Source organism: Rhipicephalus microplus, chromosome 1 (genome assembly GCF_043290135.1).
Source record: "Rhipicephalus microplus isolate Deutch F79 chromosome 1, USDA_Rmic, whole genome shotgun sequence".
Classification (NCBI taxonomy): Eukaryota; Metazoa; Arthropoda; class Arachnida; order Ixodida; family Ixodidae; genus Rhipicephalus; species Rhipicephalus microplus.
The window spans coordinates 99,342,973-99,369,613 of NC_134700.1; the positions used below are offsets into that span (position 1 = coordinate 99,342,973).

The following is a 26,641-nucleotide window of genomic DNA, read 5'->3' on the forward strand; positions in this document are numbered from 1 at the left end:
ACGATCAATTCACCCGTGAGGTGTCTGAAGCCTATCATATTAACAAGTCACGTGATGCTTGCGTACGCCAGACCTCGGTTACATTGCACAAAAAAGAGTTCACTTTTATTGATGAGCGTATCACTTAATCTCGTTGTACCTCACTTGTCATGCGCGGCTATTACTTTTTAAATTCTTGTTGCTCGGATTAAACTTTCAGTTGTGAGTGCAGCGCTGTGTGTGGTTCTCTTCTTTGTCTCCGTCTTTTTTGTGCGCCGCTTTTCTTTGAATATGAATACGCACCAACTCGCCCAACTTTCTATTCTGTTTGAATATGCAGCACGATAATAAGACTCGCTAACAAGACGCGCTTCCAGCGGCTTCTGGCCTACCCGACTGCCGAGCTCCGACGCATTTCGCGTGCGGCATATGCCTTCTTTTAGCACTCGACTCCTTCCGTGAGAACGCATGTACTGAAATGGCGATGGTGGCAGGGCTAGTAGTCAAACACTTTGATGTGCCGCACATATTTCCATAAAGATAAACTTACAACCAAATACATCATTATGATCACGTAAATGAGGTCTCCACTGCGTTTCGATTCAGCTTGATGTTTCCCCGCAGAATTCCAGATACTGTTTCACCTGCCAGTGTCAATAAGTTACGCGCTGCCCCTTCCGCTCTTTATGCGCCAACAAATATACGACCAACATTGGCGTGCACACGAGAGGCCATCCCTTCACCCTCCCTAGTCCCCTAAAGCGGGGGAGGGGGGGCACAATGTTAGCCCTATAGAGTGACATAGTACGGAGGTGGATGCAGTGACTCAGGGAAGTGGGGGCTCTAAGTCAGCCCCCTACACTGCCATAACGGGGAGGGAGGGGGGAGCGCCGCTATAAACCTTCGCCTCATGCCCCCATCATTCCCATCGCTAAATTACGAGCTGTCTTGCTGGTTGTAGGTGAGTAGTGCAGATGATTGATAAAAACATGCAGGCCTCTTTGTGCAAGAAAATAGTCTAGTCAGTGAATCTTTAATAAATTGGTGAGTATGGCACACTTGACATCATGTCTTTGTCAACTTCTAAATATCGCTTCTGTTTGCATTTCAAACACTTCGTTGTTTGAATACTGCAAAAGCACTCAATTTCTCTTCAATGAAAAGGCACATCTTCAAAGTTTTTTTTTTATTTCAGTAAAGAAACATAGACACACACAGTCATCTAGAGTATTTGTTCAATGAGGAAAAAAAAGCTTGACGCGGTGCCAGTACCCAGTGGAAAATGGAAAACACGGTAGCACAAAATGAATTGCACACTTGGAAAACTGCAGGCCGAATAGATGCCACCTCCTACAAAAAGGGTTTCAAACACGCAACCCACTAATGCCTCGCTTGCGGCCCGTACCATATGTGTTTCCCAATTTTTAATAGGTATGGTTGTGAGCTATATGGGCATGGCTGGTCTAAAGCATTTTGTTCATGAGCCACCTCATGTGGTCACTATTTGTTTGAGCATACCCGTGAAAAACAACTTATTTCAGAATTGGCGTTCAGATTTAGTCATTTAGGAGATTGTTGTAGACATGTTGGTACCTTGGCACCAAATCTTCAGAATTGAGGTTTTCTTCCCAATAACGTTTGCTCACAATGTATAGAAGCTGGCAGCAGCCACCCCCCCCCCCCACCCCCCTCTGCTCTTACCTTCTTTCTGGCCCTCGCAGGACTAAATAGCGGAACTGCAGCCCACTATTTGAGATGAGTTTGTGACCCTGTCCTAAAATATCGGCTCAGTACTGCTGCAAAATGGCAGCTCTGTTGCTTACACACCAGCAGCTCTCTCAATTGCACAGCAGTAGTACGCACCAATAGAAAAAGCTTCCAGTCGGCTTGTTAGCATGGGAAAAGGTACCGTTCACTACTGTGGTCTCTTGTAGTCAGTTCATGAGCCACTGATCGGAATTCAGAAGAACTAAAGCAAGCTGTCGCTATGTGCCTACCAGCTTTTTTGACATCGCTATCACCTGTCTACCAGAGACCAGTAAATGACAGCAGCAGTTACATTGTTTCATGTCCCAGACTCGCCTAGTCAGATGCAAACAGTGGTACACAATCATGAACTTCTGGTAAAATTTCTATTCATAAAACTCTATGAAAACTTTAATCAGCTGCAGAGCAAACCATGCCAAATCCCAAATTGAAATTCTAGGCTTTGTATGGATGCTGGTGTGCCTTCATTATGTTGTCAAGCTGAACCTTGGAATATTAGTGATTGCAATGGAAGGGCTTCACTATTCCAACAATCAGCAACCACACCTCCACTAGTTGCTGCTTTTGGTTTTCTGGATATGAGCTAATTAACCTGCACAAGTTGGACCAAAACGGTTGTTACAGGGGAGAGAGGTAGTACCGACGACGATATACGCAATGTCTGTCAAAGCCTGCACTCATTTGCTGTGAAGCAGCCAGCGATGTCCTACGGCCAATCACCAAACTGGGCAAAGTGCATTAACGATTCGACCACATGGTTCTATGTCATGGTATTGCGTCAGGGATAGGTGTGGCCAGCTTCTACACAGTTGTAGCAGAAGGGGCTATAGTCAGGGGTGGCGATGAATGGGTCAGGCCATGCAGAAGAAAATCACCCCTAGCACACTAAACAACACACACTAGAAGACAGAGATCCAAACATGGCAGTAGGATCGCAGATCAACCGTTGATTTATGTCCGAAGTGTGAATATCGCCCCTTCCTTGCATCTTCCATCGATGACTTTGGACCATACTTGGCCGAGAGCGTGTAGTGATGGCTCTGCACAACTGCATTTTCAGCAGCTGGAAATGACGGCCTTCTCAGGGCATTGCATGACATTGCTCAGTAATAAAGGCACATAATCTGAAATAAAAAACCTGTTGTGAATACATGTAGAAAAATGTTACTGTATCACAACTACTTACTTGGAAGAACTTTTACATTGTTGGATAGCCTTGATGTCCTGTCTTTCAGTGCACAGTATTACAGAATTGTTTCATTGAAACTGCCATTCTTGTGCTATAGCTTTGTCCTTCTCTTTTCAGCTTCAAGGCATGTCCAAGAAAGCTATTGCAAGAGGATCCGACGCGTTCACCTTACCAAACTTGAAGCAATATTTTGGCAGTGTTAATAAAAGTTGATGCACTATACCCCGCGACAACTTTCTGTAGCAGCACAGCCAAGGCTACGGAGCCGAAGCACGCTTGTCTTACTGCGCCACAGCATGTAGTCCCTCAACGAAAACGTTTGTATACTGTTCTGGGTAACTAAGATTTTACCATTCGTCACTTACATTTTTCGTGGATTTATTTTTTAATTCGTGAATAAAAACGTTGCGCAGTAGAAAAAATTTCGTTTCACGCTCTCTCAGGTTTTTTGGGGGTTTTTCGGCTTCCGTCGCCTTTTTACCTCACCGAATTCCTCACTGTCAAAGATGGCATCCGCCGGTTACAGCTCGTCAACATCACTTACGGAGGAAACACCGCCGCGTGCCGCGAGTCCACCCGCTGCGCAGCCGTACCAGGCAATGTCAAATCAAAAGCTGTCCGTACAGGCCAAGAAGGTGGCGTACAAGGTTTACGCGCAAGTAAGGAAAAGCGACGCGCAGCTGTCTGTGAGAGCCGCATGTCGGAAAGTCAGCGAGCTCACTGGTGTTAGCGAGCGCAGTGTCTTCCGGATTAAGCTCGACGTTAACAGTGGAACCCTGAAGTCACCGAAAACGGTACGTGCATGATGAGTTGTGTAACCATTACATGAATAATTGAATGTATCATTCACCCAGCAACCTGGGTCCACGCGTCAGTAAATCACGTCACAATATTATTAAAAATTGCTCTCGAGTTCCCAAAGATGCGACTCGCATTTCCTGCAGCGAAACGCGAGCAAACGCGAGCCGATACGGACTGCGAGACGCGGACTGCGCTGGTGAAATCGAAACCGAAACACCCGTCGAAGCGGTCGGCCTACTTGGCACAGTAGCACATGTGCATAGGCTCCGCCCACGTAGCCTTGGCCGTGCTGCCACAGAAAGTTGTCGCCGAGTATAGCAGTTGTATAAGACAGCGCACCAATTGCTATGACAACAAGACAATGTTCAACACTTCAAGGTCGGTTGTTGGACATTGCCAAACAATTGCAAGGTCGGTTGTTGGACATTGCCAGTAGTTTACTCTCTGGCACTACTAGACAAGCGCTTTCGTTTTAAACATGCAAAACTTCCTGCAATATTTACGCATGAACCGAGGTGTGGTAAGCACAAAATTAACCATAAACAGAAGTTGAATAGGTGGCGCGAATGCTTGGTCAGAGATGAGAAACACTGAATTCCGACAAGTACACTCCAGATCCTGTGATGCTGATAGTGTGTTTGTCCACATCCTGTGTTCCTCGTTCCTGTTCGAGCATTTGAGCTATCGATTCAACTTTAGCAATGTATCAATTAGCCAGACAGAAAATGCTACTCAAATTCAACGGAAGCATTCCTGTCCCAGCAGCTTTCAGTAACACACTACATAAGAAGCTGCTGACCTGCTGAGTGTTCAGCTTTTAAAGATTCGCTAAACTCCCTTCAATATTTTTTCAGTCATTTCTAGTAAACATGCACATTGCACTCAGAATGCTGTCGCGATAAACGATGCCACACGTGGCAGCGCTACGAGTCACCGGTGCACCACAAATTACTAGAAAACATCCCACCTCCTCTCTGGGCCTTTCTGGCCTCCGTGTGTTGTTGAGAAGTTGAATCTCTGATGCATAGTGCAAATCATGCTGCGATTGGTCGAGCAAGAACATACGACTTTCGATTAGTCTGCAAGCAGCTGTCTGCGCTCCTTGTTGTTCGTCGTGTTGCCCGTATGCGCCACCTCCCTGCAGCACATGTTCTCCTAGCTACACACAGAGCGCACGTGCAGCTCTGTGCTTCGCACAATTGCGAGGCGTGCTCTGTGAAGGAAAAGCAGCTTCGGGAGAGGATACCAGCAGAGGATAGTGAAAGAAGCAGTGTTTGCAGCATTTTAATGATCGAACGCATCAAACTTTGCTATTCATGATAATCAAACTCCCTTATTACAACATTCTTTTAAAAAAATTCGCATGGCTCAGTGTTCCTTGCACACTCGCGCACAACTTCTCCACCACAACTGAATTTTGACCTCTGAGTCGTTAAGGAGCCCTTTAAGCACGACGACAGGACATAAAAATGCACTCTAAGAAATTTGGAAGCTCACACTGCAATTGGTGACCTAAAAGAGCCAGGAAATGCCAGCTATTCAAATAAATGATGAAAGCAGATAACAATACTAATGTGTTTTAACATGGGTTCTTTTGTCAGTCATTACTATGGCTCACGTAAGTTTCCAAACAAGTAAATTATCCGTATGTTCGTGTGTGTGTGCACACATGAGCACTGCATGAATGAATAGCAGATGACTGTGAAGGCAGTCAGGAGTGCAGAGGGGAGTATGTTGTTTGTGATCCCATGTTTAGCACTAAGCCCTGCAGTAGCTAGAATTCACATTTCTTGTGAATGGGAAAAGCGACGTATGCTGCACGTACAGTATTTACTCGCATAATCCTCGCACTTTTTTTTGACGGAAAACCTATGCAAAGTTGGGGGGTGGGAGAATTACGCGGGGAAAACTTTTCAAGAAAACGTACAGAGCAAAAAAGAAAACAAAGTGGCCGCAAGTCAGGATTCTCACACCGGAAACTAACAGCAAGCTTGAGAAGTACTAATTATAACTTAATTCAATAATAAAAGCACAGGTTCAACACAAGGCAAGATTTATTCGAGACACAAAAAGTGCAAGCAAATAGTAGAGAATCAGAATACCATACACAAAACTTGTGGGCGTTACAGGCGTAGCGGTAGCTTTCGTCACTCAACAGGGTCCCTCAAAAGGTGCGCGTAGGGCGTCTATATTAGGCCGATGGCTATTTACCAGAATCGTCGGCAGTTTCCTTCTGAAGAAATAAAGTTTACCATCAATCCCAGGCTTGGGCACATGGCAGGCCCAACGCGTCTTGGTGACTTTTAGCCGCCGTCACCAATAACGAACACAAATCTCGTCGACTCCGAAGGGCCTTCCGGCAGCCCTATTGCCGTTGTTTAGTGCATGATGTGCATGATCAATCACTTTCAACTTGAAAGCAGCCGTGAAGCTTCAATATAGCCCCATAACGTGACAAGATTATCGACACAACATACAAAACACGCCGCAATGTGCACTTGCCATTTTGGCTTGGCTCGAATTGGATTGAATCTCCGTGCAATAATAGTACGCTTGATGCTTAAGAGATGGCGCCAAATGGTGCGCTATCATCATCAATGGCTGGAACGAGCCGACAACATTATTGCGGCAATTTTTGGGGGTGCGATAATTACTCGAGGAAACATAGAAATCGTATTTTTGTTGGGCGATGTGGGGGGTGCGAGAATTATGCGAGTGCGAGGATTACGCGAGTAATTACGCTACCTCACTCTCATTAATGTTAATTGCATTCTGCTGTGGCAAGGCCTAGCAGAGCAGCCAAATGGCAGTAGTGACTAGAAACTGAAGTGCCACGTCCTATACATAGTAAAAAAAAATTGCTTATGTGGCTAATCAAAGTGGACCATTGATTGGGTCAATTGATGTTTCTTGCAATATCAGACACAAGTCCCAGTTTGTCCAATGTAACACGAATGTAGTATACAGAATTCCACCATCATGTGGTGCGTGTTACATCAGGCAGACTAGGAGATGCCTCAATAAGTGCCTACGTGAGAACACACATAATGCACGCAATGGCAGTGAGAGTTTCTTGGCTCAGCATGGCAGCATGAGTGGTTGTCATGTGCAGTTCGAAAATACAGCTGTACTGCATAAGCACAACAAAGATTGTACCTTGATGATCATTGAAGCAGAAAAATGGCTCGGCAACTCTGACAACTGCGTGAACGAACTATCGATTGCTCTCCTAGTAAAGAGCTTCAGTATCTGGCAAATATGGCAAATGTGGCTAATGAATCTGCTATTCTACCTCGTGATTCGGGTGTACGTGTTGTTTGTTAAAATGCTAATCTTTTTCTTTTTTCTGCTTGTCATATATACATGTTGGACGTGATGACTAAACTTTCAGTTAATAGTCTGTGCTTGTCGCTGCCTGCTTATTGCCTGCATTTTTTGCCGTGCAGTATAAATCGATCGTGCATATGTGGGCTTAAGCAGTATTGCTCACCACAAATTGCTCTCTGTTTCACTGGAGCCACAGTCCATTCTTTTTCACCCTAGGGGGAATCTCTGCAAAAGTCTTTCCACACTTGCGGAGTCTGTCAGGGTTCTTCTACAGCCGGCTTCATTATAATGCTGAGCTTCAATTCGTGTTCTGCAATAAATAGAATGATGAAACATGAATGGCACTGCTTTTCCTTTTTCTCGCAAATAAAACTGTGAGAGAAGAAAAGAAAGTTGAAAATGCCAAGGAGAAGATGGCTCCGTTTCTAATTTCTTGCCTTGGCACATAGTTTCCTTACAATGTCAATTCACTAATAGCTAACAAAATGAAATTTAAAAGCATGAGTGACACAATGTCACATTACAAATGCAGCTTGGCTATAGAAAGTCAACATCAAATTACATAACATCTACTCTGCATGATGAAAAAGTCTCGATTTTCTCCAGTGATCCTTGTTTCTTGCCACACAGTGTCACTGTTTAATCACCAACACTGTAATGTAATCGCTCAGAAGTAGCTGCCTGTTCAAGGGTTATTTCAAACCTTATGCACTAAACCAACAGCGCTAATCAAGAACTGTCTGGCATTAACATTAAGAGCAATGGCAAACTGTGCCTTTTTCTATTTACCTCATTTAAATCGCCACCACAAATTGGAATAAGCCCCCCAATCCACACCCGAAAACATTCACGTAACCTGTGCTTCTGTAGACCATGTTAAACAATGTGTATTTCAGGGGCATTTGCTCCCTGCAGTAATAAGCCACAAATGTCTCTTTGGAGTAGTAAGAGTCTCGTAAGTGTCTTGTGGGAAAGGAACCATGAGTAAAGGCAAGGAGAAGTGTCTTCAGAATGTGCAGTACTGCTGCATATGCAAGCCGACAATAAAGCAACGCTAATTTGTTTTCCATGCAAAGTAGCTATTGCTCGCGGCTGCGTCTGTCCCTCAGCGACCGTCGGCTCTCCTACTGTGTTTGTGCCAACTCTCGCCCATCTCATCGCATTAGCGTGAGGATGCGGGAGAACCCTCTCCTCGCAGGAGTGGGAAAAGGTGACAGAGCGCTGCCTCCACTTCGTTCCTCCTCTCCCGCTTATCTCTCTGCCACAGCTGCGCGCTCGTATATGATGCTTCGCGCGCGCACTACGTTGCACTCTCCTGGCAGCACAGGGTGTTCTCTTTGCAGCACACACACGGTAATACACACAAAGGGGAAACGAGTAACATAAGTGGTACACAACATATACACGATTCCACACACAAATGAAATATACACGGACACATACAAATGGAAACACAAGTGAACACCGCTGCTTCGCAACCGTACATGGTTTCCTTTAGTGGGAGATAATGTAACTTTTTTTTCCTTTTTCTTTGAAGTGAGAAACATTGCAGGTTTAGGTCAGCAAAAAATGTGCAGCTCTCTTAGACCTACTCCAGAAATGTATATTGTGCTTAGGGCTCATTGAGACTTACCATAATTTTCTTCCAACAAACTCACCTGGACTCACACTCAAAAAAATTTTTCTCAGCGAAGAATCACTCGGTCTCAGGTTCATGAAACATACAAAATTGGTTCAGCTCTGACTTGTGGCCCGATTTGTGTCTGAGTAAATTGAGCCATGAGTGACTGCTCACCTATGATGGCACAGTGCATAGCTGCTATGAAGGAGAGTGTTAAATGACAAACTAGGTAAAAAAATTATTTTGAATGAAGTTATTACAGCAGTGTGGAAAGCCAGGCTATAGATTCAAATGAACAGTTACACAGTACTGAGAAGGAGCAAGTAAATTTTTGTGCAAGTCGTCTATGTCTTTTTCCCTCCATATTACGGAGAAATAATCATAATTACACTTGTATGACAGCCAGTCAAACACCATGTCATCGTTCAACTTGTCCAACTGCGTTGCAGACAATCTACTTAAGGGGGTATGATAGGGCAAACGGTATATGACCATTTTTACGGAATATTTTAGAAACAGCTCCTCATAAAATTGCACGTGCTCACAAAGGCCACCGGTTATCGGGTGACATTCTTTTTGTATGCCTAGATTGTCTATCTTTCCGATGGGCCACTCCGAAATTTTAAAGTGAGCTCACCTATTCAATGTACCTTTTCTCCGCAATCACCAAAAGGAATATAATTATATTCAGCTGTGTTATTGTAGAGACTCGCATATTATACCTGGACTAAAAAATTAGGGTATCTTTCATGCAGTTTTTGTCAGAAAGTAAATAAATAAATAAAATTACTCAGTGCACAACTCCACAGAGGATGCATATTACTGTGTGATCTTTCTTGAATGCCTTCCTTTTGTGGAAGTCAGCATTTTTTAAATTCAGATTGTTCCCAACTTGTAGCTCATGCATGCAAAGTTTCTTCAATATCCATTCAATACTTCTTTAGAAAAGGTACATTGAAGTTTAAAAATTTATAAATAACGCAATTTGAGAAAGGTGAAATTTTGTGTGTGCATTCTGCTTGATCCAGAGGGCGCACGGTGCACTTCGGCACGAAATTTAAACTGCCTGGAGCGGCCACTCGACATCAGACTTCCACGGGTTTGTTCTTCAGTGTGCAGTAGATTTTTCGGGGTCAATATTGCAAATTCGATTTCCTGCTGGGTTTACCTTACCATACCACCTTAAGAGACTCAATGTGCTGTTCGGATTGAAAGTCCAGTCACGGCATGCAAGCCATCAAGAACAAGTCCATGGAAGGTCAGAAAGAAGATCTGGTGCTGCCAAAATATCAAGGACTTAGACCATTTGATGATTAAAGCAGCTTGGTTACAATGGAGCTTGAAAACAAGGTAGCTGAAACAGGGTATCTGTCTGACAGGAAGCAAAAATGCAATTTATCGACTATGCAAGTTAACGATAGCTTGCAGAAAGGACTCAATATAATACCACTCAGGGAGCAGTAGCAAAGAACAATTATGTACGTCTATTTGAATGAAATGATGACAATAATGTTGTGGTGTCCACAGTGTTATGTCTAAAAAGTACAATGTAGCCCTGATATGTAAAATAGTACCAAGTCATGCTTAAAATGTGAGGAAGGATTATGCTGCCACGATTAGTAATTATGTAAGGCAAAATATTGATCATGTAGAGGGTGCAAATGTTGTTCTGGAAACACTACTTTTAGTGATTGTACATTATTTCAAAAAGGTGTCTTGTGAGAATCCATTCCCTAACCTTATTGAGCACCTGACAAGTAAATGAGAAGAAACACCACGTGGTACGAACCTCACAATATCACCTCTCGACATTTACTTATACAATAACTACAAGAAAGGGAAGTTAGCTTTATCACAACATTACTAGACGCTCTTGTTCGTCTATGATAAGTGCCTCGGTACTCTCAAAGGAATATCTCACAGACATAAATCCCACATTTATGATTTTTTATCTACATAGTCAAACATTATCCATGATATACAATGAATTGTGTACATGGTGTAGGCTGTCTTTATTTTTAACAAGCCTGCATACTAATGATAAGCATTGTACTTTAACATGACTTGCATAAGCGTGCCCAAGGTTACCTTTCAGCGGAGAGGCAAAGGTTCGTCACAGCACCCCTCTGCCAATTATGTCAATGTAGACGGCTGACTTTGCACCCTCCCTCTTAGGTGACTAGGGGCCGCCACCCTCCCTGCTCCCCTCGTGCCCATGCCTGTGGTGACTTGTAGTGCAGTGAATAAAACCACTCATACATTAATGTGTTGATGACAATGCATCTATCTATAATAAGGTCAAGTACCCAACACCATGCTATGAAAGCCTGGTGCAAAGAGCCTAATCCTCTGTAAAGGCACAACAACTAGTGGAAGTTTTTCTCCCAATTCAAAGGAAACCATTGCAGACAAGCAATCAACACTCAAACAGTGTGATTTGCTTCTTTGGTCTGCGAAGTCTGACAACTCTTGGTTGCACTTCAACTTACTTAGGTGCCTAAGTTCCTCTTTGTCTCTACATAGCACCTACCTTCAACTAAGCAGTAACATTCTGGCAGCTGGCCATGAAAGCAACAAAGGTGAAGAGGGTTGGGGTGACTATGTACATTGAAAATGCGGCCGAGAATCGACAGCCGCCTAGCAGAGAGCAATTCTTCATTAACATTGCTATTTCTAGCACGCTAATAAAGTAACTTTGAAGTGTGGCAGTTTGGGCTAGTTGGTATGACATGACGATAGTTATAGCGCGAGAACAGAACGATGACTCTGGTGTCCTACTTGTCATCGTTCTGTTCTCGCACTGTAACTATCGACACTAATAAAGATGGCGAATGATGGTTTTCGGCCTCTCAAGCGCAGATTCATGCTGCGCAGTCCTCCTCAAGGGAATAATCTTTTTCTTCAAGTCTATGAGAAATAAGTAGGGCTCCATGTTTCCAGGGTTTCTTTTTATAGAAATTCGGTTGATAATTTTTGGAGTTCATTTTTTGGTAAAATATTTGGCCTTTTTCAGAGTTTACTTCAAGTACATACTCAAGTCTCCAAATTGGGAGATTAATTTTCCATTATAGGTTCTTGAAATGTGGTCGTATCAATAATACTTATTTCCAGTAAAATTACTTTGCATTGTTGCTGATAATCATGCTTCTCTATTCTTCTGTATTTTTCTCACTTGCCATTTATTTAACCTGTTCAGAGGCTTTTCATGCCCACTGCTGTATAATCGCCAAACTGTACTTTTGGGGGGGGCCAGAGCTAGTAAAGCTGCTTCTTGGCTTTTTCTCCCAGTCTCCCTCATCGTCTTGATGAAAAATAAGGGGTCTATTATTTATTATTATTCTCAGTACTCCGAAATCCCAGATCAAATGATATCTGACCACAATATTATGTGAACCCAATTTATATATTTAATATGACTCTGGGGTTTGACCGCACAAACATGTATACACCCAAGTAATACTTCAATACAAAACACCTCCGTTTGTATGACAACCTTGAAGCTTGTTGTAATAGACTCAAGCATACTTTACAAGCTTGCTGCCATTGACAGAGGTGCTCTTCTTTCGAATGATGATTCTCAGCTTTGAAAATGCCCTTTGAACATTGAGAATGTGTTTTGAAAGTTGGAGTTTATCGCATAAATTTGAATTGACAAAAAATTTTACCGGAGGTTGTTTATCGGATTTTTTTTTTCAGATTAATCTGAGAACACGGTGCTCTAAAAATAAGTAATTCACATTTACATAACAAAGGAAAAAAAGACTGCAATGATAACGCATATATCAGAAAGCTGTGTTCATATTCACATTTGAGCGACATTAAAAATGCAAATCGATCTACCTTATCCAATGTGCCATAGGTTAAATAGGTGGGATATTTCTGCATACAGCGGCCCCATGAAGGTTTTAATTTCACAGTGGCGATCAGTGACGAGCCACTCAATCTTCAGACCAGCTCATGAAGAGCTCTCTGAAGTCCTTCTTTTTCCAGACGGTTGCTGGAAGCAACTTTTGTTGATCCCAATATGACACAGGCCTATTTGTTGCTGTCGCAGAGAAATTTCGCGATGCATTACCTGAACATGAGCCACATGATATACTCCTGCCTTGTATTCATCATGAAGCTTGCTCTGAAATTAACTTCTTTTCATAGCTTGTAGGAGCGCTGGTAGACGAGGATAATTACGATTGATTATGTGCTCAGGGCATGCGGCAGCCGCTGACAGCGGGCAGTTGCGGCCAAGGCTTAGAGGAATAAACAGGGTTCCTGGTCTGGCTCCACATTTTCCCTACGGGGTTCTGGGCCGAGCAACCTCAAAGCCCCTACATTCGGCGTCCAACGGGGAGGACCCCACCCCTGGGCCACAAACATCGAAGTACCTAGCAGTCCGTGACCATGGCCCTGATGATGCAGCTGACCATGCCCACGTTTTGCAGCCAAGACTCTAGGGAATCGGTCCTCAATTTCGTTGACGATCTTTTCGTGTACTCGACCGTCACTGGCTTCTTGGAGACCGACGTGCTTCAGCAAGTGCTTCCAGTTGTTGTGCACAGTGCCGCACAAGGATGGCAGCGTCTTCAACCTCCCTTCCAGTTCTGGAACCAGTTCATCGAAACATTCTGGCAAGTGTTCCTGCCGGTCACCTACGACTACCGTACCAGGCATGAGCTTGACGCCCGAATGGAGCATCTAGAGGAGGGTCTGTGCGATTATGTTCAGGCCATGCAGAAGTTCTTCCGTCGGGCGGACCCCCTGCTCCTGAGACCGTTAAGGTTTTGCATGTTATGCAGCAATGCCACCCCAGTTTCCAGATACACTCCTTTTCGTCCTTTGGGAAGCTTGCTCGCTTTGCTCAGCTAATTGACAAGCCGTCTACACCGACTGTATCCATCGTCATGGAGGGAGGAGGTGAGTTCCATGGAGGCAGGGCAAATGCCCATTGGTGTCGCCAGGATGCATGGGATATTGCCGGCGTGAAGGTGGACGCAATGTGTGGAGACGCCGCGCAACAAGACAGCGCTGCGATCCAAGAACGAGCTGCTGATAGCGCTACTGGTGACGTTGACAATAGGAGGAACAGAAAGAAAAGGAAAAAGACACCACGATGTACAGCGCATTTATCAGGAGGCAGAAGATGAGCAGCACATAGAAGGAGACTATTGAGCAGAGAGAAACTGCGCTGCAGGCTGGGAGGAAGCAGGCTGCAGCACGGATGGCAAAAATGAACATGCTGAGGCAGTCACACATAATGAGAAGGAAGGTGAGCAAGCTCGCGCTCGTGACCTCGAGAGGAACAAGGCTGCCTGTGCGGCTGAAGTAAGTCGTCTCAAGCAGGTTACTTTGCAGCATGCTACCCACATCAGCCAGCTAGTGTGCGAGTTGGGAGGCTTTACCCATGAACATGACAGGCTCAAGCACACGCACGACGTCTACAAATCCAGGGCAACTACTATCATTGACAAGAAGGACTGCCACATTTCTGACCTGGAAGACGAGGTTCGCCCTTGGGAGAAGCTGCTCGCAGATGCCCAACAGCGCCTGAAGGATCAGCAACAGCTGTCTGCCCCGTTCAAAACACAGTTACTGAAAAGGGACACAGGGCAGGCAAACATGCGGCACAGTCACGAAGAGGAGCTTCAGTGGCAACGTGCACTCCAGGAATCTCAGCTGGACGAGCTACAAATGCAAGCAGCTGACTTCCATGCGCTGGTCACTCAAGCCCAGCAGGATCGCGACCGAGAGGCTAGTCAGGCCAAGGCATGAATCGTGGAACTGAACAAGAAGGAGGCCAAGTGCAAAAACCAGGAGTGGATCCAGGAGCTTGAAGTCGACCAGAAGACTTTATCGGTAAATGTTTCCAAACTAAAGGCACTGCTCGGTTTTGTGTCACATTCTGAGACAGCCCTGAAGCACAGCCTAAGGAGGAGGGAAGACGAACTGGAGACCATGAAGGAAAAGCTTGTGAAGCTGAAACAGGTGCTAGACTTGGCTGAGATGGAGAACAAGCGGCTGATGGAGCAGCTCGGGGCAAGGCAGCAGCAAATGGATAAACAAACCAGGCTGAAACAGGAGGTGACGCAGCTGCAGGAGCGCTTCGAGAGAGCAACAGAAAAGGTGGACACGTTCAAGAAGGAACCTACAGCCAACATGAGTAATTGCACCGCCGTATATGCCTGGAGCGCAAAGTGACTGTCCTCAAGATCCGAAACTACGTCGAGAAAGGCAATGAAAGGCGATCTGGCATCAACATCAGCGAGGGTGGAGATGTGAACGCCAAAGGCATTAGCAATCAGAGCCTCTGCAGAGACATCAGGCTTCCACGGCTGCCGAGCTCGCTAGCATTGAACGACAGCTACGTGGAGGAGTGGCCGCCACTCAGACGTGAGAGGTCCAGGCAGCTACAACAGGAAAAGATGATACAGCGACATGTTTACCATAACCACGGCACCATGGAACACTGCTTTAGGCCTGCTAGCTCGAGGGACCGGATCTGCACCAGGAGCATAGGCTTCCTATCATGCTGCCACCAACGACCGTAGTCATTAACCTGAATGAGACCTGTGCACCTCCGTTTTCGAGCTGCGGCAGAGATGGTACCCCTGAGCGAGTCATCAGCTACGATGTCTAGCAGCCCATGAGGTATTATGAGGTGTCAATTGACTGCCCCGGCATGTGGTTGTGTGCACCACGTGTGGCCCGCTGTGGCCAGGGCTAGTTGCTACCACAGCACCTCCTTCTTCCTGCTTTCACCAGAGGGGAGGGGGCAGTGTGGGACCGCTGGTAGAAGAGGAGGATTATGATCACGGGTGCACTCGGGGCACACGGCAGCTGCAGCGTAGGCTTAGAAAAATAAACCCGGTTCCTGGTGTGGCTCCGCGTCTTCCCTGCTGAGTTCTGGGACGAGCAGCCTCAGAACCCCTACAAGCTTAACCTCTAAAAATAACATGATTGCCAATCATTTAATTTCTTATGGTAATTAGTAGATGTTTATAAACAGTAAGGACACACAGATACACATCTATGGCTACTGTAACTGATCCCATATGCAATTTCACAATTTCATTGCTTCAGAAAAAGCAACGCAGAGAGCAACAGTTTTCATCACAGTGCTTTGCTGTGATAGAACATTTATGCCTCTGAGATTTAGGAAAATAAAGAACCTGATGAAACCGCATAGACAGATGGACGGGCTGCCTTACAGACAGACACATAACTTTGCTGTGGTACTGAAGGAGTCCACCCCCGTTTTATAGGGGGAGGATGGCGGGCCACTACCACAGAGGCACAGGGAGGCCACGTGGAGAAAATTATCAAGCTGTCAGCATAGTAGTGCGTGAAATGTAATGAAAATGACCGACGGGATATAGTTAAGGCCACTTCTGAGTGACACACTCTAGGTAGCTGAGGATTTTGTACTAAACTATTAAATTCTGTATGAAGCGTTCACACATTCTTATGAATGATATCTGTTTAAGACATGTAGCCATCATCCACCGCTTGACTGTCTTGTTCCTCAGTTATTCAAGTATTCATACACAAACCTAATATAACTGGGGTTTCATGTGCTACGATTTCACAAAATTTGTGTTCAAGATGTGGAAGCAGCGGAGGCAAGTTTCTTCCATAAATGTGATGTACGTAGTTACCACCGAAAATACCAGAGAAGGAGTTCATAACTGCATATAATAGTTTTAAACACTCAATGCGAAAACAAGAATTTCATGGTACAATGTTCAGTGATTGCAGCGCTTGTGTTGGTGAGAAGTTTCGGCTGTAGCTGTGGCAGATGAAGCGGATGAATTTACTTTGAATGAATGGCGGAACTTTTTGCTATCAAGCATTTAAAGGCTTCATTGTTTATAGGGGTTGTTATGATCGGCCTCCCTGACACTGCGCCGCTTGGACGTGAGACGATTGCGGGACAGCGCTCTCACAGGTGAATCACAAGCAACAACGACACACAAGCCGTACTTGGAATTTTGCAGCGCAGCCGTCTTCCCTCGTAGAACTCCTTGAACATACCCGACCGACTGGCGACCTATGAAGGGCTCGTTAAAGTCAAAACTACATAAAGAGGGTTGTTATCTCTGTACGTCTCTGTTCATCGGAGTGCCGTGGACAATAAGCGAAGCGACTGAGAACCGTCTGCGGATGCGTTTCCCACGTTCTCTGTGACGCCTAATACTGCTGTTTCCACAAGTCGTGGTCTGCCTGGCGCCACATACTCTTCACTGCAACAGACTACGAAATTCACTTCCATGTAAGAGTTAACGTCTTCGTGCTGTGCTGTGTCGTACGCAATGTGCAGTGTTTTCTCCCTCGCCATGAACTGAACTGGGCGTGCCTCTTTCCCCTGTCGTAGGTTAGGAAGGAGGCGGCGTTTCACCTTCCCCTTTCGAGGGGGGGGGGGGGGAAGTGAAGAGAACAAACTTTATTGGACTGTCCTGGCTTCCATTGTTTTTTTCCTGCAGGGAATCCTGGGAAGGCCAGGGCATAAAATGCGAGTGCTGGGGCGTTCCTGACAAGCTCTCACAAGCTCCGAGAAGCTCACAGAAGCTCTAAGGCTTCCATGATGCTAACCCCATCATGTAGCAACACGTTACCTGTAAATAATGTAAATAAAAGTTACTGTTAGCAGCTCCTGGCTCCTCTCCTCGACATCTCCCCGAGACTCTGGCTGGCTCCGGTCCTCAGGGTAGAACCTCGGTAACATCAGGATACCAAACGACAGGTGCATATTCAAGAATAGGGTGAATGAAGATTTTTATTTTAAAAAAAAGTAGCTCGGTATCACGATGGGTTTCAGATAAAGTATGGCACAAATAACCCAATTTTTTATAAGTATAGTTCTGTTTATGTTTCGTTCAATTATGCTGGTTGTTTTTCCAAAGTCAAAAATTCATGGGCTATTTAAAGCATATATGCCTATGGCTTCCATAAAGGGATGTATCACACAGCTTAGCTATGGGATGACCATATTCAATGTGATGCTTGCCCTTTCTATAAAACTACCAGCTAATACCAGTGCCACACTGATGCACAAGAAGAAATTTAGTAATGAAGTAATTCTGTTACTGAATGACATTCTTTTGTAGCGGAGCTGCTACATGACCAGAATAAATTACAGTTTACTTGATGATGTCAATCGCATTATCTTCTATAGTGAGCAATTGTACAATAGTAATGAAAAATAAACGTGTTTACAGTCTCCATAAACCTCGGCATTTCGCAACACTAAATATGAAATGAACTTTATTTTGTGTGCACACCCAGGCATTGTACAGGATGTAGAAGTATTTGGCAAGATCCGATGCAGAAACTATAGAATGGTAAGAGCTTTTATTCACCAGGATTTAAAAAAGCAAAAGCATCAAGTGATACACAACAAGCCAATTAACGAGCTAGCAATGAGAGGGAATGCACAGGAATTCAGACTTTCGCTTTAAAATAGACTTGTCGCTATGAATGAGGCAACAGATGTTAGCATTGACAGATTGAGTGATAATCGAACTAGTATTCATAAAAGAGTGTGCAATGGAAGTCAGAGGGTCAGTCACTAAACAAGACACTGGCAAACTGTACCAGGAGATGACAGACCCTCAAATGCGATTGACAAAAAAGAGCTAGTGGAGCTTTCGAAGTTAATCAATAGGCAGAGGGTAGCCAACATCAGAAGATATAACATGGAGGGAATCGAGCAGGCTGTAAAAAGCGGCAGAAGCCTAAAAGTTGTGAAGGCAAACTTGTGCATACGCAAAAAACTGATGTATGCATTAAGGGATAGGGAAGGCAATGTCATACTCAATATGGATAGGATAGTTGAAATAGCCGAGGAGTTCTACAGAGAGCTGTGCAGAAGCTGAAACTATTAGGATGATATCGTAAGAAGCAATACTAGCGCAGAGGAATTCGACATCCTACCAGTAACGACAGGGGAAGTAATGAAAGCCCTAGAAGGAATGCAAAAAGGCAAAGCCGCTGGTGAGGATAAGCTAACAACAGACCTGCTGAAAGATGATGAAAGATTTGTGTTAAGAAAACTCGCAACCTTATATCTTATGTACAAAATGTCTCTTGACAGGAAGAGTACGAGAATCTTGGAAGAATGCCAACATCATCTTAATCCATAAGAAAGGAGACGCCAAGGACTTTAAAAATTACTGGTTTACTGTCTGTTCTCTACAAGCTATTTACAACAATAATAGCTAATATAATTAGGACAGCATTAGAGTCAACCATCAATCAAAGGACTAAGCAATATTTAGTACAATCTACTCCACAATAGACCATCTTCATAATATCAATCAGATGATAGAAAAATGCATGGAAGACAACTAACCCCTATACATAGCCTTCATAGATAACGAGAAGGCATTTGACTCGAACTAGATATCAGCAGTGACGCACACACTACAGAATCAGGGCATAGACGAACCCTACATAAAGATACTGGAAGAAAACAACAGGGGATTCACAGTTACCATAGTTCTCCATAAAGAAAACGACAAAATTCTAATAATGAAGAGTGTAAGGTAGGGAGACACAATCTCTCCAATACTATTCACCGCATGTTTACAGGAGGTTTTCAGGGCCCTAGATTGGGAAAAGTTAAGAATAAGAGCTGATGACATTGCCTTGATGAGCAATTCAGCGGACAAATTACAGCTCATGATTACTGAACTGAATATGAACACGGAAAGCAAAAGACTAGGTCTGAAAATTAATATGCATAAAATTATTGTGTGCCCAAAAATTTCGGCAGAAAAGAGTGCTGTGCGATAGGGGGAGAGACATTGGAAGTTGTAAAAGAATATGTTTACTTAGGATATATAGTAACCACAGAGCCGAACCATTCGAGTGAAATAACTAGAATAATAAGGATCCTGCGGACCACAATCGCCAAGCACTCTCAGATCATGAATGGTAATCTACCGCTAAACCTCAAGAGGAAGGTATAAACAGCTGCATCTTGCCGGTACTTACCTACAGAGCAGTACTTTAGAGGCTTACAACGAGGGCCCAATTTAAATTGGGGATGACGCAGCGAGCGGTGAAAAGTAAAATGATAGATATAACTTTAAGAGACAAGAAAAGAGCAGAGTGGGTCAGGGAACAAATCAGGGTTAAAGATATCATAGTTGAATTTATGAAGAAGTGGACTTGGACCAGGCACTTAGTGCGTAGGCAGGATAACTGCTGGTAATTAAGGGTAACTGATTAGATTCCCAGAGAAGGCAAACACACAAGGGGGAGACAGAAAATTAGGTGGGCCCATGAGATCAAAAATTTCGCAAGTATAACCTAGTGGCAGAAAGCACAAGACCGGATTGATGACAGATCATGGGAGAGGCCTTTGCCCTGCAGTGGGCATAGTCACGCTGACGATGGTGTTACCTCCAAGAATAATTATGTGTATAAATAAGCAAACTATACAGTCATTAGCTTCATTGCTTTGTTTCACTGACCATAGCTAACTAAGTCAACGCTACTCAGATCCACAGCATAAAAATAAAATGGCACCTCTTGCATCCAAAATACAGGGTCTACCAGCTGAGGATGTTCATCAAGTGATTAGTGTAAATAAAAACTAGAAAATTTGTTCGCAACTGAATAGGATGCCATTTTATGTAATCTAGGTATATGGCACTTCGTCAGCTGCGCCATTGAGAGTATGTGTTTCTCAGTTGAATGAGTTCTGGTGATGGCACTTGGTGACAAATGGCATTTGGGCACTTATGTTCGTCCGTGTGGCAGTAAATGGAATTATATCTGAAGTCACTCGGCAGTAAATGCCATTTCCTCTGGTCATGTGGCATGGGTACTACAACGCTTATATCAAACCCTAATTCAAATATGTTTTCTCTGTTTTGCCTTCCCCAGAAACTTAATTAATTGAATTAACACAAAAGGAAATGCTCATCTACCCATTCATCAAACACACTGCAAAATCACAATGCTTTCAGTGCATGACAGCCTTTTGTACATTTTGACTAATCACATTCATCAATCCAGCTCATCACATTCCTAACCACAGGAGCACTGATAATGGTGCATAGCTCCTGTGGCTGCAGCACCATTCCCATTGAATTTTTTTTATCAGTACTTAAATTGGCTAGAACAATTGTTTATAAAATGCTACCCTTCATCTCCTCACTTCAAAACCACTTCCTAATCACTTTTGGTGCTGTTGTACATGAAAAACAGAGCAACAGATTTGTGGCACTTCTTGCATGTTTGTAATGCTTACAGACAACTTGAAAAAAAGAATAAACTTACTCACTGTCGGCGTTGATCAACACTGAGCTCATCATGCAGATATATGATGACTTATTTGTGCAGATGCTGTAAAAAAATCATAAAAATATCAGCAAGACAACATTTTGAAAATACATGGGCAAACAATCACATCGTACATAACAAGTATTCAGGAAAGCAGATGTTCATTAGTTGCAATGCCACTTTAATTGCGTTAATACCTACTGCAGCGCCATAAAAGTTGAACTAAATATTATGCAGCGGGAAACAATTGAGATGAGCGTGATTATACTACTGTTAAAGAGCACCAGCAGACATATGTGCATTCAGTACCCCATCATAATTTAATGACTGTGGAACACAATAGAGAATTTTGGAGAAGGAGCCCCAAGGAAACAGGCTCAAGGCCACTGTGCATGCATGCGACCAAAGCAGTGTTTGGGTTTGGCATTGAAGGCACTATTTCTTGAATAAAGCAGGATCCCCAAAACCTGGCCCAAAACCTTTGCATCAAGCATAGTGGCTTTTAGCGACAGCTCTCGGCCCAAGTCAAGCATCTTGTGCTGGAAGCACAAGACACAAATGATGAGCACAAATCCATATTCAAAAACTATTACCTCCTGTTTGACCCAAAGTCGGCACAAGCAAAGCACTTTGGGGTGCCAAACATTTGAGGTCCCTATTCGAAAACTCTCTAATAACTAACTACACTTACAACATTGTCATATTGTGTGGCAGCATGTCGTTATGTCGGTCATATTGTATGGACACATATTAATGTGTCAGGAAATGTACCAACTTTGGTATGAGACCATCTTGATGGTGTAGACGAAGATTGTCAGTGACGTTGCTGGAGCAAAAAAATACACCTTGTTGAAATTACATTTCCCAGGGCGCAGCTACATATTGAATGCATAATATCCAAAATAAATAAAGGTGATGTTCCTTACGCAAATCTTACTCAAGGTCTTCGGAGCTGGATATGTCATCGCTGAAATAATTCGTCCTGAAAAATTTGTAAAAGTGCATACAATTTTCACATCTCTCTAATGTCATTTGTGAATAACTTTAATTAAATTTGCATACCTGCTCAGATTCACTCCCGGGGAACTTGCTTCATTCATTGAAGAAGAGAATAAAGACCTTCCTTCTCGTAGCACTTCGTCACTGTACAGCAGCATGTCGTCGGTTTGGTCACAGCTGTCCCTTGAAGGCAATGGGCTGGCTTGGACACCTGTGCAATGAAAATATTTTGAAGACTGTTCATTGAGTGTCAATGTTTCTAGGATAAAGATAATAACAGTCACTTCTCTCACCAGTAGATTGTTTCTTGACGTACGTCTGTACAGCCTTTGTATTCTGCCCATGCACAGTTTGCACATAAGCATCACGTGCCTGAGGCTGAACTTCCTGCGCTTCACTGTACCAAGTGGTGGTATCCGTTTGGCAGCTCCGGTCATACCGATTATTGCTCTCTGCACGGCCAGCCTCTGGTAAGAAAACGCCCGATTGCTCTGACCCACTTCTCAGGGTGAGCTCCGCCACTTGGAAAGTCACGATAACAAACTCTCTGCGTCTTTCGTGAGCTTTATGTGCACCCTGCTGGATTAAGAAAAAATAGCACTGATTGTAGGCATAAGTCTGGTGAGCGAAGCATACCAGTTTGAACAACAAGCGTTTTGGGCAAATACACTGAACCGGTATGACATACTCGAGATCACCACCTGGGCAGCTACAGAAGAAACGTACTATGCAGCTACAGAAGAAACGCAGATACCTGTGGAGTTTCCTACACTGATGAACCTTCCTGTCCCCTCCTCCATTGTATAGGGTTTCATACTTTCGTTTTCAACAATGCGCACGACAAACGAAACAGGAACAACGTTACCTTGATTTTATGAAGCAAGAATACAGAACAACAAGACATCACAACTGGGCAATGAGAAAGTACTTATTGATGGTACATGCTGCTGTTACACATCGTACGTTTTCTGCAGTGCAAATTATGGTTTCAAAAGTTATGGAGCGAGAAGACCGAGCTTCCAAAAATTAGGTTAATTAAACCTCTTCGACAGCCGCGACTATAAACGTCCCACCCTCTGGATCGAGGACACATATGCGTCTGCCATAGCTACAGTTCCGAGCCATATTTCGGTCTAACCGCGTCCACTCGATTGCGATCGTGCCTCGCGATGACTATTCCGGTGAGCGTCTTCTCGATACCGAGAGTTCGGCCGCGTGACAGTCTTTATTTCCGACTTTATAAGGTACAGCTCCACTACGATCGAGACGTTTTGAGTGTATAGTGTCAGTGTGCCACACAACAGCGAATTGTAAAATAACGCCGCACACTCGTACGCGCCCCTCTCGCACCGTTTGTGCACGATACGGGCACTTTCCTCGATGATCTGCTACGACTTGATATGTAAGTAAATAGATGTTTAAAATGTTTTTTCACGAACCTGCACTTTCCTTTTGACGACTTTTTCTCGTGCTTCTGGATGGCACGCCTTGTTAAACACTGTCGGCACAGCGTCCTCTTTCAAACGCCTTTGGAAGTGTGGCTGAGACAATCCAAAAGCTTCTTTCAAGAAAACGCTGTCCTTATAGGCCTCCGGCGTGAAATGATCGGAACACACGCGTGCCGTTTTCTTTGGTAACCAGTTCCCCCGCCTGATCGCTCTGATCCACTTCTCACGAAGAGCTCTGTCGCTTGGAAAGCCGTGATAGCAAACTCTCTGCGTCTTTTTTGAGTGGTTTGTGCAACCCTCAACGCAACACCAACTACCACCCATCGCATAACCTTCCACACGCACTGAACAGAAAATCGCGCACCACACCAGCGAGCGAAGCGCTGCCGACGAAACGCCGCCGCCGCCGCTGACCACGGGCGCAGTGTTGCCAGGTCGGAAGAAGCGGCGTAGCCAAAACAAGGAGGATACATAAAACTTGCTGGAGTGGAAGGGGCGCTGTGCGAGTGAAGCCAGTCGCTGCCATCTTGCCAGTGGCAAAAAGCGAGCTCAGCGCCCTCGCGAGCTGCTGATTTCGTCCGTTCTTGTTTCACCTTGTCGGCATGTAAAGACAAATGGTTTACAATGGTTGCCTCTTGCGTCATTTACGGATGCGCCAACAGGTTGAAAAAAAGGTTGTGGCCTCACATTCCACCTGCACGTACACGAAAACGTCTTCGACATAGCCATTCCGCGCTCGTTACTAAAGGGAGCTATAGCTGACGCGATCTAAGTGTGCAAAACATAACAGTCCGGATTTGTTTTACAGGTTTACTAAAGATCCCGTAACGCGGAGCCTCTGGGAGTGGGCCGTTCGCCGTGAGAAGTAGAATTCGAAAGACTGAGATCACTTCGCTCTGTGCACTTCGCGCCAAAGTGCTTTGGCCACCTCTTTGACATTGAAGGGAAGCATGTGAAATGGGGTTATGAAGTGGCATTGAAGGCACTTAAACGTGAAGAAGGGTTGTGGCTCAGAAACAAACTTACGAAAGTCCACGTACAATGGGAAAAGCAAGAAAATGAAGGTATGATATGCTGTACAACTGATCGAGTGCCTCAGTTGCCGACACTTTGGACTTCTGCGAACAAAAGCTAAAGCTGCCACAATTCAAAGGTGCCAGCACAAGATCTACGTTTATTAGAACTTTTGATGGCTTGTTTGACATCTTAAACTCCAGGAACCCGCTGGCAAGGTCGTACAAAGCGCCCCTTCGGCAGGGGAACGAAGCATTCTGGAAGTCGTTTTTTTTTTTTTTTTTTTTTTTGCGGAGACTCGAGCGTACATAAACGGGCCGAGAGATCCGGCAGTGACAGAACGACTGAAAAAAAAAACGGATTTATTGGTTTTTGGATACGCATGGCAAGCACGGAAAGAATGTTTGACAGACTTGTCAGCCAGGGTCAGCTGAAATACTGACACACAAACTCAGTCAAAACTATGCTGAAAACTTCTTCGAATCAATACGTGGATGAGGTGGCCATTACAACAACCCAACAGCTTCGCAGTTTATGGCTGCATACAAGCGTCTATTGGTTCAGACGGAAGTCACGTCTTCAAGTTCTGGGCACTGCTCCCAAGATGTTCTCTCCGTATTGAATGCAACGACTCCTGCAGCCATGGTAGATCCAAGAAGCAATCTCACTGACATGCGCAAGGCCCCAGTCCTGCAGCTCGATGACCACGACAATACGCATCGCATTGACTAGCCCGAAAGCTTTTCTGCTTTGTCGGTTCCGTGGTGTTCTACATAGCAGGTTTCATTGTTCGAAAGGTCGAACTGCAACTATCTGTGAAGAGTGCATAGCAGCCATGCACTCAGATGAGCTGACACCTTTAATTAAATGTAAGAGGCGAGGTGGTCTTGTTTTACCGTCGCGAGATGTCATTAGCCCCTGTAAAGAAGTCGAGGACTGAGGCGGCTACAGGCTGAATGTGATTCCATCACAACGGTGAAGTCAAGAGCAAGACACCTCATCCTGAAAGTTCTATGAGCTTCCTCCGAGAAAAACTGGTTCCATAAACTAGAGCAGCATGTCCTAGACTTTGATACGCTTGATAATCAGGTTTACAGTTTGTGCAGGCAAATCGCTGAACAATACGTAAAAGTGAAGATACAACACATGACGAAGGAAAAAAAAAACGAGAATCGGTCAAAAGTAAGGTGGGACCACTTTTAACAAGGGCAATAATTTTCAACCACCAGTAGGGCACCTATGTTTTCGATTATGTGTTTGCTTTAGGCATCGCTATTTGATGCATATGCACTTTAATTGAGTTCTCTACATGCCACTTGGCTGCGCACAAGTCGCAATAAACATATACAACCAGAATTACTTGTTTTCGTTGCTTTATAAACACACGAGTCCCTTCACCCGCAGCGCGATGAAGCATTAAACTTGTAGTGCTCGGCTCTTTTCTGCCACTGGCAACATGGCCGCCGCATGCTCGGCGCGGCTTCACTCTCTCCCGTAGCGGCGCATAGGCGGCTTCCACTCCAGCAAGTTTTATGTATCCTCCTTGAGCCAAAAGCTAGAGCAACTGTAGCCCAAATGTAGCCAAAGGCAAAAAATTGGCAAAAATATTGGCCAAATATAGCCATTCACATTTGCCGTTTCACTTAACATTTTCACTTTTGACAATATATATTTTTACAATCCGTTGTTAGTGTATTTCCTAAAGCGACTAGAAACCACGATGTGACTATGAGAGATGCCTTAGAAGAATACTCCTATAATATTGGCCAACTGCGGTTCTGCACCTACATCTGAGTACAAGAAAACGTGAAAGTATCAATGTTCAGGCACTTCTTAAGTGTGTGTGTGTGTGTGTGTGTGTGTGTGTGTGTGTGTGTGTGTGTGTGTGTGTGTGTGTGTGTGTGTGTGTGTGTGTGTGTGTGTGTGTGTGTGCGTGTGTGTGTGTGTGTGTGTGTGTGTGTGTGTGTGTGCGCGCAAATAAATTTACTTTGTATACCGTTGGGCAAACTTTCGACCATAAAAAGATTAATGAATAAAATTAACAGACAGCACAATTTCGTGCAAACCGCGCCGCATCAGTCAATCACTGTTGGGAAGTTACCTTCCGAAGCCAGCTATCACCAACTAAGCGTTATTTTACACGTGCAAAAAATGACCAACAATTTGTCAATTAGACGCTAGCTTTTGCCGCTGTCCCTGCAAATATAAGGTTGGTGC

At 44.4% G+C, this 26,641-nt stretch overlaps 1 protein-coding gene across 3 annotated transcripts; it reads right to left on the minus strand.

Annotated features, from left to right (window-relative positions):
- Nucleotides 1-1,150: 1,150 nt before the first annotated feature.
- LOC119178432 (uncharacterized) lies at nt 1,151-23,821 on the minus strand. Of its 3 annotated transcripts, none has more exons than XM_075886246.1 (7): nt 23,402-23,821; nt 22,256-22,538; nt 22,026-22,173; nt 21,890-21,945; nt 20,961-21,026; nt 7,227-7,373; nt 1,151-2,870 (listed from the first exon to the last, which is right to left on the minus strand). In XM_075886246.1, the coding sequence occupies exons 1-4, from the start codon at nt 23,732-23,734 to the stop codon at nt 21,897-21,899; spliced, it is 813 nt and encodes a 270-aa protein (XP_075742361.1). In that variant the 5' UTR covers nt 23,735-23,821; the 3' UTR covers nt 1,151-2,870; nt 7,227-7,373; nt 20,961-21,026; nt 21,890-21,896. The 3 variants fall into 3 exon arrangements, with proteins under 3 accessions (XP_075742361.1, XP_075742348.1, XP_075742311.1); XM_075886233.1 differs by having other exon boundaries at nt 20,965-21,026; nt 22,256-22,541; XM_075886196.1 differs by having other exon boundaries at nt 22,256-22,541.
- Between the last annotated feature and the right edge of the window lie 2,820 nt (nt 23,822-26,641).